General features: G+C 34.6%; 1 protein-coding gene across 1 annotated transcript; it reads right to left on the bottom strand.

Annotated features, from left to right (window-relative positions):
* Positions 1–13,765: 13,765 nt before the first annotated feature.
* Positions 13,766–15,351, bottom strand: LOC125272523. Its single transcript, XM_048197411.1, has 4 exons — positions 14,971–15,351; positions 14,587–14,739; positions 14,326–14,375; positions 13,766–14,230 (listed from the first exon to the last, which is right to left on the bottom strand). Exons 1-4 carry the CDS (start codon positions 15,308–15,310, stop codon positions 14,102–14,104), a joined length of 672 nt encoding a protein of 223 aa, XP_048053368.1. The 5' UTR covers positions 15,311–15,351; the 3' UTR covers positions 13,766–14,101.
* Between the last annotated feature and the right edge of the window lie 822 nt (positions 15,352–16,173).

Below are 16,173 nucleotides of genomic sequence, written 5' to 3'. Positions count from 1 at the left end.
GTATGTCCTGTTAAAAACAAACAAACAAACAAACAAACAAACAAAAAAAAAAAAAACATTTAACCCAACTGCTGAGTTTTCCATTTTCAACCCAACTTGAATTGTTTTTAACCCAGCAACCCAGCACATGGAAACAAAGCTTTGATAAAATAAATAAATAATGTTAAAGGTGCTAATGCACATGTGGCTTTTCCTTATACTTACTCAAACAAAAAGTACAACCACATATACTTCATCTTTCAGAATGAACACATCTGTTGTTCAGTACTTTCAGCAGTGGGAGCTGTCCAAGTTGCAATAGTATTTTCTTCACTATTGTGACATATATCCAAATAAAACAGATGGGTGAAAATGTAGGGTGGGACTTGATTTTGTCCATTAGGAATTGATTGGATCATTGGATGGTTGTGGTCATCAGAGAAGAGAAGAGATGCTGCTACAAGTGGGAGTGGAAGTTGTTTTGATTAAAGATTATGAGGGTGAATGAATTAAAATAAATAAATAAATAATGTGCACAGATAAATCATTTATAATAAATAAATAGTACTGCAATATATATAAAATAAAACATTGTAAATTTTGATTTCAATGTTACTAGGTTTTTTTTATTAGTTAATTTTTTATTTTTTTTTTCATGATTTTTGCAGCGGCTGCTGCATCATTTTATTTTGGGGTTCAAGCGCGTAGCGCTGAAACCCTATTGTAGTTGTTAAATTTTCCATGGATCAGCATTCTCCCCTAAAAGTGATTGGACAGAACAAACCGTAAATCGTAGAGACTTGAAACTTTGAGGGCTGGTAGTACTCCTAGTGTCTCAAGTGCTCAAGTGTCTAATATCGATGGAATCCTTGGCTCAAGGCGGACAAGATGTATGTCTCGGATTCGCTCGTTACCCTGGCAAAATTTTGGGGTATTTTCGGAACCAAATCAGTGCAGAAGTGTCTGAATGTCAAAAGTTATTAAAAAAAAGTCAAAATTTTGGTCGCCAAGGGGCGCCAAAACGTACGATGTGGGCAGAGTCACTCCGACTAAAATGGATATAATGCAAGAAAGAAATTAGATATTTGCACCAAACTCGGTTCACGTGTGTAAGGGCTCAATCTTTGGTCACGATAAAAAAAAATCGATTGTACACTAGGTGGTGCTATAACTTGAAAAGAACATGAAAACTATGCAACCGTTAGTCCGATTGACTTGAAATTTGGCATGCAGTGTCTTGGTCCAAGGGGGCATGATGGTCTATGAGGACATTGGCGAATCTCAAAAAACATGGCCACCATCGGCCAATGAAGTTTGAGCACCTATTAGACAAGGTTAACGGAGGCCGATCGGAACGAAACTCGGTGGGCATGTTCGAGTCATGGCCCTAAAGGTCTGTAAGAATCAAAGATCCACACAATATGCATATCATTTGATAGATCTCCTCATGCTGAACAACTTTGCCTCTAGAAAAAATGCTGTCAATCAAATCGTTCATTAATTATTCGCAAATATGTGAAAAACCTACTTTTGCAAACTAGTCCTAGGTTTTTTGCCCAATCGGAACGAAACCAGTGCAGGACAATTCTATGGACTGTCTAGATCAATAATTATCAAATACAAATTACAAAATACTATTTTCTAACAAGCTAGACTGACACGCAAAATAAAAGCAGCGTTGCAAACTGGCAACGTATCCTGTGGGATACAAACATTTGAGAGGCTGTGGAGCGAGTCAGGGAAAGTTTAGGTCTCATTTTTTGGTTTCATGTTGAAAGGGTGTTTGTTGTGAATATTTAGATATATTGACTTTGTTCATACATTTTTTGTTTACTTTACAGACAGTATTTAAAAACAGCATGACCCCCTGTAGTGGGAAATCTACTCACCTTCTGATAAAAGTTTACATATTTCACATATTTACAATATTTGGAGGGGACTTACATGTTTAAAAAGTTGTTGTTGAGCGTTAGCTTATTACGTTTATGTTGAAATTTTATTAATTTAATTTATAAATTTTTCATAATCTGCCTGTAAATGTTTGTACCCCACAGGATACGTTGCCAGTTTAGGGGTATAAATCAGCTGAAAACAGAATGCTTGTTTGGCAATGCGTATTACAACATTATAGCCAGATTTTAAAAACATTTATTCTCTCATAACTTAAAGCAAACATTCTTTGTAAAATTCTGTTGAACAATAAGAATAAGGCCTATTTGTGAATATATATTAGCCTACTTTATCATAATTCATATGCAAATTTCTAGGGTCTATAATTGATCAATATCGCCAAAACTTTGCTGAAATACCTGTCGTACACAATCTACTTCATGACTTCTGTCCTCTGATTGGTAGTTCATAATTTTTTTCAAGTAACCTCTTTTTTACTCATAAATCTTTAATATTTTTTATAAAGTAAATGTAAGATAAACATTTTCTGGAATGAAGCAACATGGCTTTACTTGATTTTTCATGCCTCTTTTTTTATGTTAAAAATAAAAATATATATTTTTACATTGTTTTCACGTTAATGTAAATATCAAATATGACACAACAGGCTTTTGGGGAACATTTGTTTGTCCATCTCTCAATTATCATTGATTTGCATATATCTATCTATCCCGGTGCGAGAGGATGAATATACAGTTTGTACAGTATAAAAATCATTATGTCTACCCCTATGGAGAGTCCCCACAAAGATAGCGATCCAGGTGTGTGTGTGTGTGTGTGTGTGTGTGTGTGTATCATACAAAAAAAAAAAAAAATACAAACTTGTGTATAAATATATGTGCATATTTTTTGTTGTTGCGTTGTTGTTGAGCATCACATTTATACATCATGCTTTTATAGCTAATAGGCCTATATGCAATTTTTTGCAAATCAATGATAATTGGGAGATGGACAAATAAATGTTCCCCAAAAGCCTGTTGTGTCATATTTGGCATTTACATTAACATGTAACAATGTAAAAAGTAGTTTATTAGTATTTTAAATAGTATTTTTTAACATTAAAAAATGGTTTATGAATATGAATAATCAAATTGCTTCAGTACAGTAAATTTTTGTCTTACATTTACTTTATATGAACTATCAATCAGAGTACAGAAGGCATGAAGGAGACTGTGCTGAAGGGTTTTCAGCAAAGTTTTGTTCATATTGATAATTTATTTGCCCAAGAATTTTGCGCATTAAATATGATACAGTAGATAAATATATTAATAAATAGGCATTATACTTATTGTTCAACAGAATTTTAAGAAGAATGTTTGCTTTAAGTTATTAGAAAATAAATATTTTAAAATTTGCATTGCCAAATAAGCATTATTTTTTCAATTAATTTATACTGCCAAAGGGGTGACGTATCCTGGAGATACGAATATTAAAATAAATAAAAGTCTTTTTTTTAAAAAGAAATCATGAAAATGTGTTATTTATGACCTAATTAGATGGAAAATAGCAATAAATTATTTTTTTCTGATTTCTATTTGCCCTTTTAGGGGCTAGTATGAAATTTATCTTTCTTGCATTAACCTAAATGAGTTTTCAATATAAATGTTTTTGGAAATATTGTTTATCACTTATTCATAAATATTGTTTATCACTTATTTTTCATCTGAATATGTTACAAAGAATGTTTATTATAAGTTATTAGAGAATAAAATGTTTTGAAATATTTTAAAATGCTGTAAAAGGCATTGCCAAACAAGAATTCTGTTTTCAGCTGATTTATACCCCTAAACTGGCAACGTATCCTGTGGGATACAAACATTAAAATCTAAATTAAAAGTCATATTTTGAAAAAAATGATTAAGTTGTATCATTTGTGTCCCAATAAGATGGAAAATAGCAATAAATTAATTTTCTGATGTCTCTTTATGGTCTTGCCATTTTTAGGGTTAATAGATATGACCATGGAATATATGTATTGCAAAATCATTGCTTTTCATGCCGTTTCATTTATGTTTTGCAATTCTTTATTTTTGTTTGCAAAACTTCATTTTTTTTTCTCCCAATACTTTATTTTCTTTTGCAATTCTTTATTTTTGTTTGCAAAAAGCACATTTATTTTCCTCAATACTTTAATTTTCATTTGCAAAACTTTATTTTCTTTTGCAAAACGTATTTTTTTTGCATATATATGTGGTATTATTTTGACTCCATATTCTGTACCAGTCGAGAAAGTTCCGAGATCTGTGAAAGAATGACTGTTGTGTCTCGGTCTACAATTCTGCGTTGCTTGGGCACTGGAGACTTGCATGGGGTTTCAGGGAGACATTGAAATTCTTCCTCCGCCAGCATAAATTCGTCCGGTTCGGCATCTTGTATAAGATAGTCATGTAAATTTTCTGTAATTTTCAGCTAGCTTTGTTAGCAGTGTTAGCATTTACGCTATGATCAGACTTTCCAGCCTTCTTTCCAGCACTTTTCCTTTTTTCAGACCCACCCATTGTGGTATCCGATGACTCATATTGTCAGAGTAAGCTATCTTTCAAAGTCTTCTTTGCAACAAAAATTTTGTAAATTAAAATTTTGGGGAATGCAGAGCTCGTTAAAACACGTGCGATCAAGGAGCCATCTTGGAACCTCCTCCAGCGGCCTCATTTTCGCCTCAAAACTGCTCTTCAGAAATCTACGGGTGACGTCACAGACACTACGTCCATATTTTTTCACAGTCTATGGATTCGAGTGATTCGAGCTCTCCGCGATAGCTAATAAAACAAGTTGTTCTCCAGCATACAAATGCCTCCTTCTCTAAAACAAACTACATTAGTAGTTTTGAAATATGTATTACCATACAAAAATATTCACAGTAATATTGAAATTTATGTTCAAAAAACTCTCACCCCATTTTACACATTATCTTACACATGAGCGCAACAAGAGCAAGTCTTGACCTCTCCATCTCTGTGAGTGACTGTGAATAACTGACACTGGTGAGGGTCTTACAGACGGCAGCTCTCATCTGATTGGTTCACGTCAATGGAAAATCTTTTCTAAAATGTCTCATGTCACAGAGGAGTTGGTAAATAAATTGTTATCATGTGTACAGTACATACAAAGAGTAGTATAAACCAAGTATAAATCAATATTTTTTATTAATTTGCTCTGATTGGTTTACAAAACTGGAAATCATCATCATACAGAAATGAAGAGGAGGAAATACTTGTGTTTCATATCAATATGTTAGATATGTTTAGTATCAAATAATTTTGATGCACACATGCAGATAATCAACATTCACTTGAGAAATTTTGTGCTTTACATTTCAATTGGTCAAGTTTTTTTTATCAAAGTTCAGCTGTAATATTAATGATGTTCTCTGTTGTAGTGGGTACAAACCAGCAACATGTAAACATGTCAAAACAGGAAACCACAAAACTTATATTCAGACTACTTAATGCTTATGCCTTCACATTTGCTGCAGTGACATGTTGTCAAACTCTCACTTCACATCTCTTACTTGATCACTGGTCAACAAGCACAAATGTTTCCATTAGTCTATGTGTGGTTTTGTGAGTTGGTTAGAGTTCACACATTTGCACAAAGGAAGTTTGCTCAGCTTGTCTGTACTGTGGTTATACTGACACTGACAGCTGTCCATTGAGCTGAAATTAGCTGCATTATATTCTAAAACAGAAACGGTTACACATGTGAAGATCAATACTTCATATGATAAATTAACTACACAATACACAAAAGTAAGTGGAGTCAGGACTTGAGTTTGTCCATCAGGAATTGATTGGATGGTTGTGCTATTGCTGTGATGTCATGTGAGTGACAGGTTGTCCCGCCCTCACACCAGTAAACACATCGTCAGAGAAGAGAAGAGATGTCGCTGCAAGAGGGAGGGGAAATTATTTTAATTCAAGATGAATTTAAAAAAAAAAGTGTGTGTGTATCACAAATAAAGTAAATTTACTTTATGATCAGCTTTGTAATAAGTATATTACTTATTAGACATGGAAACAAAGCTTTGTCCAGAGGTGCACAGATATTTGCACATTATTAAAAATTATATAAAAATCTGAACATGTTTTGAATAAATGTGATGCAAGTTATTAAATATGAAATGCATATTGTTAAAGGTGCTAATGCACATGTGGCTTTTTCTATACTCAAACAGAAAGTAGAACCACATATACTTCATCCTTTGTTCAGTACGTTCTGCAGTGGGAGCTGTCCAATGTACTGAATTTATACTGGTCCTCTATAGATCTCTAGATGGAGTGAAAATGCTACTACTGTAAGTTAAAACGTTGCTTCTATTTTTACAGCAGCCCTTTCAACCCCTACAGCACTGGATGAGATCACTGTCCACTGCACTAATTCTCTTTCAGGCTTTTGAGTGTCTTTTCCACTATATCTTTATTCAAGACTGAATTAGAGATTCCCAGATCAGGTCAGTTGAACTTTTCTGTGTTTGAGATGGATGTGAATGGTATATTTAGAACAGCTGTTTGGCATCAAACACAGACGTGGTTATTTCATATATGACAATGAGACACCTTATACAAGAATGTATGGCTGTGTTCATGTGATTATCCAACAAATGACAGTCCTGTAATATTATTTCCCATCAGAGCTAAAACACACAGCGACAGCAGAGGAGAAAAGTGTCGCCAAGCCTGACAACATCTAACTGCCTGTGATCTCCTTTTTTTTTCTTTTTTTTTTTTTTTTGTATTATGCATGTATGTCTTTTGCAACACTGTCATAAAATGCTAACATCAACATGTCCAAAGAGTGCAAAGTGTGCATGTGAATGGCTGATTAGTTGGTCAAAAATAGCACCACACACACACACACACACACACACATGCACACCCGCATGCTCACACACAGCATGACATCGACAGCAGCTGGCACAACCAAGGAGGAAATCATCTGTTCCTCGACTGACCGACATCGACATTGTCTATGTTTGACTACTCTGTTTTTAAGCTGGAAGAATGTCTGATATCTACTCACGTGGAAACAGAAATGAATGCCACAAGGAAAAATAAACTTCATGCCAAATCCAAAATAAGGTTATGCTATTTTATTGCTGTTGTTTTTGGGTTTGCGTGTGTGTTTCTTGTGTCAAACTGAAGATAATGTTCATTTCCCTCAGAGTCCATAGTGACCCACAACAAATGCCACATAGAACTCAAGAGAGTATGTGGACGCAGGCACAGTTTCAGTGCAATGAAAAATGGACTCCCGAATGATCACTCAATGATTCAATCAGTGCTTGTTTATTAAACTATATATTGTTATATAAAGCAGTTGTATTCAATAAACACAAGTATAATTATATGATTGATAGTTTGTTGATTTTTATTATCTTTAAGTGGATATGGTGGATCTTTAATGTCATATATTTTATGCAGTGTTATTTTATCATTAATATACTATAGTTTTTTTTTATAATTTGAATTCGATTTCATTTTTTATTTTGTTTTGTTATTTTTATTAGTTTTGCTACTTTAAATGTCTGTATAGCATTAATTATTGATTTTCTTCAGTTTATTAATATTTTTTATTTATTTATTTGTTGATTTAGTTATTTTATAACTATGACTTAAACTAAATGAATTTTTTTTTTTTACATTTTATTTCAGCTAATGATTATTTTACATAACGGACATATTTTTATGGTTTTAGTTTTAGTTAATAAAAGTTTAATAATAGGTTAGTAGTTAATAATAACCCTGATTTTTTGTTCCAAATTCCTGAAAATTAATTGCAGGAGATATTGTGCAGATGAGATACTTTAGTTATAGAATAAATAAATGACTTAATGGTCTAAATGTCTCGTTATCACCCACACTTTATTTGCCCTTTTAATTCAACTACAAACAGAGTTACTGCAATAACCCTCTAATAACTCTATAATCCAGTTTTCTCTGTCAGACTTGCATTTCTGCAAAGTGTGGAAAGGATTTTTTGTTGGACTGGACATTTCTTTTTATAGGTCCAGAAATACATATATATCCACACATATACACAATAAATAACAACAATAATAAATTAATATGTTCCTCCCACATATGTTCTTTTGCCACACTTCTTTAATATATATTTAAAGGTGCCCTAGAATTGAAAATTGAATTTACCTCAGCATAGTTAAATAATTAGAGTTCTGTACATGGAAATGACATACAGTGAGTCTCAAACACCATTGTTTCCTCCTTATTATGTAAATTTGATTTGTGCAAAAGACCTCTGAAGAACAGGCGAATCTCAACATAACACCGACTGTGATGCAACAGTCGGGATCATTAATATGTACACCCCCAACATTTGCATATGCCAGCCCATGTTCAAGGCATTAGACAAGCCAGTATTAAAGGGTTAGTTCACCCAAAAATGAAAATTCTGCCATTTATTACTTACCCTCGTGCCATTCCACCCGTAAGACCTTTGTTAATCTTCAGAATACAAATTAAGATATTTTATTTGAACTCCGATGGCTCCATGAGGCCTCCATAGGGAGCAATGACATTTCCTCTCTCAAGATCCATAAAGGTACTAAAAACATATTTAAATCGGTTCATGTGAGTACTCAATATTAATATTATTAAGCGACGAGAATATTTTTGGTGCACCAAAAAAAACAAAATAATGACTTATTGTCACAGACACACCAGGCTCCACCATCAACCAATCACAGCGAACTCTATCACCGGAATACTGATCACATGCACCTGCACGTCATTTAAGTTCTCATTACCAGCAGTATAAAGGACTCTCATTCAGTCATGCTCATGTCCAGTCTTGTTAGAATCTGACCTGTATGCTCTCCCCATGGACCTCGCTGGTATTCCTACCTGTGTCTCCGGTTGCTACTTGTCTTCTATGTGTTACATTGTTAGATGTGCATGAAGTCCCTCAGTGTTTCGCTGTGCTGGAATATCTACTATTGTGCTCCGTCTCTTCTTCTACAAGACAAAGGACAGTATTACCATTCCATTCATCTCCATTGCACTGAAGAGTTTCCATATACTCACCTGCTTGTTGTTGTTTCAACTGGTTGTGTAAATAAACGTCTATTTTTATACATCTTGTGTTCCGGCACTTCTGTGATTGTAACACTTATTTAGTGATGGCCGATTTCAAAACAATGCTTCAGGAAGCATCGGAGCACAATGAATCAGTGTATCGAATCTGCTGTTCGGAGCGCCAAAGTCACGTGATTTCAGCCGTTGGCAGTTTGACACGCAATCTGAATCATGATTCGATACACTGATTCATTTGTGCTCCGAAGCTTCCTGAAGCAGTGTTTTGAAATCGGCCATCACTAAATAAGTTGTTATTTTGTTTTTTTTGGTGCACCAAAAATATTCTAATATAACCCTCAAAAGATCCATTTTGAGGGTTATATTAGCTGTGTGAACTTTGTTTATGCAATGTATTATAGAGTTGCGAGCTCAGGGGCGGGGAGCGCAAGCATTTAAAGGGGACACATGCTGAATCGGTGCATTTTTAATTATGCCCCAAAATTAAAGTTAAAAAATGAATAATAAAAAAATGTATGGGGTATTTTGAGCTGAAACTTCATAGACACATTCAGGGGACACCTTAGACTTATATTACATCTTGTGAAATAGGGTTCTAGAACATTTAATTATTGCTAAACACAGTTAAGGACAACTCAATGGCAACATGAATTGATATGACACATTTATTTGCTATATGACACATTTGCTATTTGCTTCACATAAAAAATGTGCTTTAAAATATGAGTCAAATGAATGTGGAATTTAAAATGTTTTAGACATTTTAGGAAAAGCAAATCCACACTGCCCCCCTCAGGCCACTAATAAAACTAAACACACTGACGGCTCTGACCATCATGAGTCTCTTTCAGAAATAACAGATCATGGACAAGTAAAATATACATTGCCATACTATAAACATCACTATCCATTATATACAGTGACAAAAATGTACAGAAACATTCCTTTTGACACATTATTAAATGACATGGCACCGAACATTATTTGAGTGTTCATGTGAGATGCATTGCCAAAGTAAAAATGAAAGCAAAACAAATGAAACCTGCTCTTTTTGCTTCATTCTGAGAGATGCAGTAAATGTGATTCTTCCTCATCCATCAGAGAGTCTAAAGAAAGACTGCGCTGTAAATCAAGCTTTTGCTGCATGTACACAAACCAATTTCACCACAAACTCACCACATAAGCATTTATACACACCAACCTCTTCTGTCTCATGTTCACACAAGCACTAAACTGAATGGAAACATTTGTGGTTAAGCTTGTTATGTCTTTAAACAAAGCAAGACCCTTCCTCAAGAAAAGACACAGGCATTGCACTTCAGTAAAACTCCTTTTAAGAACAACTCTGATGTTTTAAATATTTAAATTTGTTTTGATTTAACTTTTCAAAATAATTAAAAGCAAAATAAGAAAAAAGGCAGTCATAACATACTCCAGTTCAAAGAAAAATAAGAAAACAAGAGGAAAAACAAGAATGTATCTTACTACAGAGAAACAACTAAAATGGGCTTTCTCTTTTACCTTTACAGTTATAAGATGAAATATATAGTTTGAATGTTTACTTGTTGCTAACTGTCATCCAAGCACACTAACCTACTCAAACACATTATGCTTCATCCGCCATGGAGTATGTTTTTGGCAAAATTTAGTAGTTGTACAATTGAAACAAATAAATGTTGCAATTATTCGGATTAAGAATAAGTTTAATAAACTGATAGCACATGTACATCTCGGAGATGTCTATTTGATGTCTATTTGATGTGTTTACGTCTGGAAGACATATTTTTTAGAGTGTTTGCTCATCTGCAATACGTCTATAGGACGTTTCCTGTCAGATGTCAAATAGATGTTTAGAAGATGTCTTTAAGATTTAGAATATATGTAAAACTGACATCTTAAAGATGTCTATCAGATGTTTGTAAACAGCAGATGCTTTCCAGACGAAGTGATCTTTAACAGACATCTTGCAGACATATGTGTGCTATCTTTATACTAAACACCGCTTCATGCAGGAAACCCACTTCTACATCCTGTTATTCGGGTCATCAGTGTGTCCACACAGGCTGTACTAAAACACTTTTAACAGAGGAAAACAACATTGTACTGCACTGAGGACCTGGGGTGCGTTTCCCATACAACGACGTAACTCGCTGCTTCACTAACATAGTACGATGCATCGATGAACAAATCAACTAGCTAGTCACGACTGTTTCCCGAAACCATATTGTCACAAACCTGTCGTTCAGCCACGCTGGCGAATGATGTCATGTAGGTGGTGGAGTAATAACTTCTAAATGAATCCGTTTGAGATTGAATTAATGCTATATTTTTTGCTTTTTTTTTTTTTTTTTTTTTTTTTTTTTTGCTATAAATTACGGACATGTCATCTGATGACTACTTCTCATTTTTCTCGTTTATTTTGCTTTATTTCCAGGTTCAATCATAGGCTCGTTCTTACGTACTAGAGCACGTACGCACATGCGCACTCTTCAAAAGCGGTGCTTAAAATCGGACGACAAACTACAATATGTAAATTACATTTGTATATATTCAAAATAAAAGATATACATTGTACTTAATGTCAGCTTGCTTATTTTGTTCAAGATGACCATTTATTAAATCCACATCATAAAAACAAGAATCTAGCCTATGATTCTAACCACAGCTCGACAGCTGTTGTTCCAACCACACAAGTTTGTGAATAATCGTTGAACTACAGTTGTGAACCATGTGAACCACTTGCAGAATCTGTGAAAATGTGAAAAAATTTTAACAAAATAAGAGAGATCATACAAAATGAATGTTATTTTTTGTCCAGTACTGTCCTGAGTAAGATATTTTACATAAAAGATGTTTATAGTCCACAAGAAAAAAAAAAAAAAAGCTGAATTTATTCAAATGGCCCCATTCAAAAGTATATGAACCATTGGTTCTTAATGCTGTGTGTGGTTACCTGGATGATCTACGACTGTTTGTTTGTTTTGTGATGGTTGTTCATGAGTCTCTTGTTTGTCCTGAGCAGTTAAACTGAGCTCTGTTCTTCAGAAAAATCCTCCAGGTCCTGCAGATTCTTCAGTTTTTAAGCATTTTTTTTGCATATTTGAACCCTTTCCAGCAGTGACTGTATGATTTTCAGATCCATTTTATCACACTGAGGACAACTGAGGGACTCAAACACAACTATTAAAAAAGGTTCAAACATTCACTGATGCTCCAGAAGAAAACACGATGCATTAAGAGCCGGGGGGTGAAAACTGAAGCTTTTTTTTTTGGACTATATATAAACATCTTTTATGTAAAATATCTTACTCAGGACAGTACTAAACAAAAAATAACATGTATTTTGTATGATCTCTCTCATTTTGTTAAAATTTTTCACAGATTCTGCAAGTGGTTCACACACTTTTTCTTACAACTGTATGTTATTAACGACGGAACTTGAGATGTTAGTTGGCAAATGATTCATTTAAAGGTGCCCTAGATTCAAAAATTGAATTTACCTCGGCATAGTTAAATAACAAGAATTCAGTACATAGAAAAGACATACAGTGAGTCTCAAACTCCATTGTTTCCTCCTTCTTATATAAATCTTATTTGTTTAAAAGACCTCCGAAGAACAGACGAATCTCAACATAACACCGACTGTTACGTAACTGTCGGGGTGTACGCCCCAATATTTGCATATGCCAGCCCATGTTCCCAACATTATGAAAGGCATTAGACAAGGGCAGCCAGTATTAACGTCTGGAGCAGCACAGCCGAATCATCAGACTAGGTAAGCAAGCATGGACAATAGCGAAAAATGGCAGATGGAGCAATAATAACTGACATGATTCATGATAACATGATATTTTTAGTGATATTTGTAAATTGTCTTTCTAAATGTTTCGTTAGCATGTTGCTAATGTACTGTTAAATGTGGTTAAAGTTACCATCGTTTCTTACTGTATTCATGGAGACAAGAGAGCCATCGCTATTTTCATTTTTAAACACTTGCAGTCTGTATAATGCATAAACACAACTTCATTCTTTATAAATCTCTCCAACAGTGTAGCATTAGCCGTTAGCCACGGAGCATAGCCTCAAACTCATTCAGAATCAATGTAAACATCAAAATAAACACTGTACTTACACGATTCGACATGCTGCATGACAAACACTTTGTAAAGATCCATTTTGAGGGTTATATTAGCTGTTTGAACTTTTTTTATGTTGTTTAAGGCAAGCGCGAGCTCTTGCCTTATGGCGTGGAGCACCAGATTTAAAGGGCCACACATCCTGAATCGGCTCATTTCTAATTATGCCCCAAAATAGGCAGTTAAAAAAATGAATTAAAAAAAATCTATGGGGTATTTTGAGCTGAAACATCACAGACACATTCAGTGGACACCTTAGACTTATATTACATCTTTTAAAAAAAGTTCTAGGGCACCTTTAAAGGTGCTCTAAGCGATCCTGGGTGGCGTCCTGTTGACGTTCGAAGTGTTGTCAAACAAAATGGAGGTTAGCTAGACCCTCCCTCCTCCTCCTCCTCCTCCTCCTCCCCCTCCCCTCCATGCTTCCTGAAACAGTCATGAACGCGCATTTAAAATCATTCTTGTCAGTTATTGGCTGGAGCGTGTTTATTATGTTTCGTGGACCAGGCTGCACCAGGTAGTTTTTGTTGCCGTTTTTGGAGCTTGTGGCAACTACAGAGACCACGTTTTTTTACAGTGTGTTCAGGGGACAGGCAGCTAGCGGATAGTGAGGAGATGTTTGCTATATGTGACAAAACCATTACCATTTCATGGTATGGGTAAGTTTGAGGGTTGGTTAAGGTGAAATGGAAATATCAATTATAATTATAGATATTAATTACAGCTGTATTTACATGCAGGTATTTTCAAATATAAGTACATGTAAAAACATGTCTACACAATAAGGACACTGAATCACATTATAAATTTAAATGTTAGTACATAGGCTAGTAGTTAAAGACACTTAATATAAAATGGGACCAAATATCCAAGTAGGGAATTAAATATATTTTACATTGAGATGTAGTATCATTAAGTGATGTTACATGATAATGACCTTTATCGTATTTGGAAAGTTTCAGAAAGCACCTCAGTTCTATTTTAGTTCTATTCCGTGTCTGTTCTGACCTGAGCATATGTACTGAAGTCTGAACTCTGCACTCGCTTTGTCTTGCGTTGTTTTTGTCTCCTGGTTTTCACGTCTAAAGATGCATAACACACCTCTTCATCCTCACCCTGGAATGAAAGAAAATTCATGAATTAATGAAGTTGCTTTCTGAAACATATATTTATATGTCTTTAATGAATGTGTGTGTTTGCATTGTTCATACCTCAATGGCATTTATACCTCTCAAATTGTCTTTTTGATCTGTCGCAGCATCTACAATGGATTGTTTAAATTAGAACATCACATACATAAATGGTTTAGAGTTTATGCAAAGGTTAAGTGTTACATTTCAATTTTGACACTACTATCAAGTTTTGTTTGCAGATTTGCTTATCAAAGGACTCTAATTGGCAAAGCTGTTTATCTTTACGTTAAATTAAAACTGTGGTAGTGCAAGAGAAGAGTGTGAATTAGTGAATGATACCTGTATTTTTCCTCTGACAGAGGCAGTACAGACAGATCGAGGAGAGGAGAACACACACCGGACACACACTGAACAGCAGCGTCCAGCAGAGAACACAGTCTGATACACGAGGAGTGGAGGTGATGTTCAGTCCAGAACATGAAGTTACTTCCTCTATATAAAATTAACATATTATTATTATTATTATTATTATTATTATTACAGTCATGAGGTGTGGAAGGTTCAGAACAAGTCCATTGCTCAATATAAAATAAATATAAATGTATCAATGATTGTTTGTTCAAATATTTTTATGTTCATTGTGCTTCTTCAGTGAGAAAGTGCTCCAGAATTACATATGATACAATAATGATACAATAATAAATAGCAGAAATGTTTTCTTACCTGCAAAAGAGAGACGAGTTGTTCGGTTTCCATAATAGTACGCTTTATATCGGGTGCTCCTGCCTTGTTCATCTTCATATACTTTATTTTCTTCTTCTGCACAGTAATACAGTCCCAGATCAGAGACACTGATGTTAGTAATATGTAGATCATAAGAATTACTGGAGCGGTTGTGGACAGAGCTGAAACGCCGAAATGTCCCCAGGCCCAAACTTACTACACTTATTATGAGAGAGGGTTGATTTTCATGAGAGCAGTTTCTGATCCATAAAAAGCGGAAACCAAAAGTTAAAGAGCGATCACAGTAGAGAGTGATGTTGTCTCCTGGTCTGACTTTCATCTCCACTTCTGCTCCAGAGATTTTGTTCTGACTGAACAACAAAACACCTGTAAAAGTGCAAAATAACTTATTAAAGCACTTACATTTGAAATATGTATTACCATACAAAAATATTCACAGTAATTTTGAAATTTACGTAAAAAAAAACACTTTAAAAACAGCTGAAAACTTTCTCAAACCCATTTTTTCTTACACATGAGCACGACGAGAGCAAGTCTTGACCTCTCCATCTCTGTGAGTGACTGTGAATAACTGACACTGGTGAGGGTCTTACAGACGGCAGCTCTCATCTGATTGGTTCACGTCAATGGAAAATCTTTTCTAAAATGTTTCACGTCACAGGAGGTGTTCATTAAATTAGGTTATCATGTGTACGTACAAAGAGTAGTATTAACCAATCATTGGTTACCCTATAGACTTTTTTACTCTAATTTGCTCTGATTGGTTTACAAAAATGGATCATCAAACAGATATGAAGAGGAGGTAATACTTTTGTTTGTCAGATAGATATGTTTAGTATCAAATAATTGTGATGCATACATGCAGATAATCATCTTCATTTGAGAAATTTTGTGCTTTACATTTCAGTTGGTCAAGTTTTTTTAATCAAAGTTTAGCTGTAAAACTCATGATGTTCTCTGTTGTAGTGGGTACAAACCGTGTAAACATGTCAAAACAGGAAACCACAACTCTTATATTCAGACTACTTAATGCTTACGCCTTCACATTTGCTGCTGTGACATGCTGTCAAACTCTCACTTCACATCTCTTACTTGATCACTGGTCAACAAGCACAAATGTTTCCATTAGACTATGTGTGGTTTTGTGTGTTGGTTAGAGTTCACACATTTGCATGAAGGAAG

The sequence above is a fragment of the Megalobrama amblycephala genome, linkage group LG7 (genome assembly GCF_018812025.1).
Source record: "Megalobrama amblycephala isolate DHTTF-2021 linkage group LG7, ASM1881202v1, whole genome shotgun sequence".
Lineage (NCBI taxonomy): Eukaryota > Metazoa > Chordata > Actinopteri > Cypriniformes > Xenocyprididae > Megalobrama > Megalobrama amblycephala.
The sequence above is the reverse complement of the archived record's forward strand: the minus strand, read 5'-3'. Positions and strand labels throughout refer to the sequence as shown.

Excerpts from the sequence above, each read along its gene's own strand:
- LOC125272523 (XM_048197411.1), bottom strand. The coding sequence starts at position 15,310 with ATGAAAGTCAGACCAGGAGACAACATCACTCTCTACTGTGATCGCTCT. Across the intron at positions 14,740-14,970 it reads AACTCGTCTCTCTTTTGCAG|AGGAAGTAACTTCATGTTCT; the intron begins GTAAGAAAACAT and ends AATTTTATATAG. Across the intron at positions 14,231-14,325 it reads GAGGTATAAATGCCATTGAG|GGTGAGGATGAAGAGGTGTG; the intron begins GTATGAACAATG and ends CTTTCATTCCAG.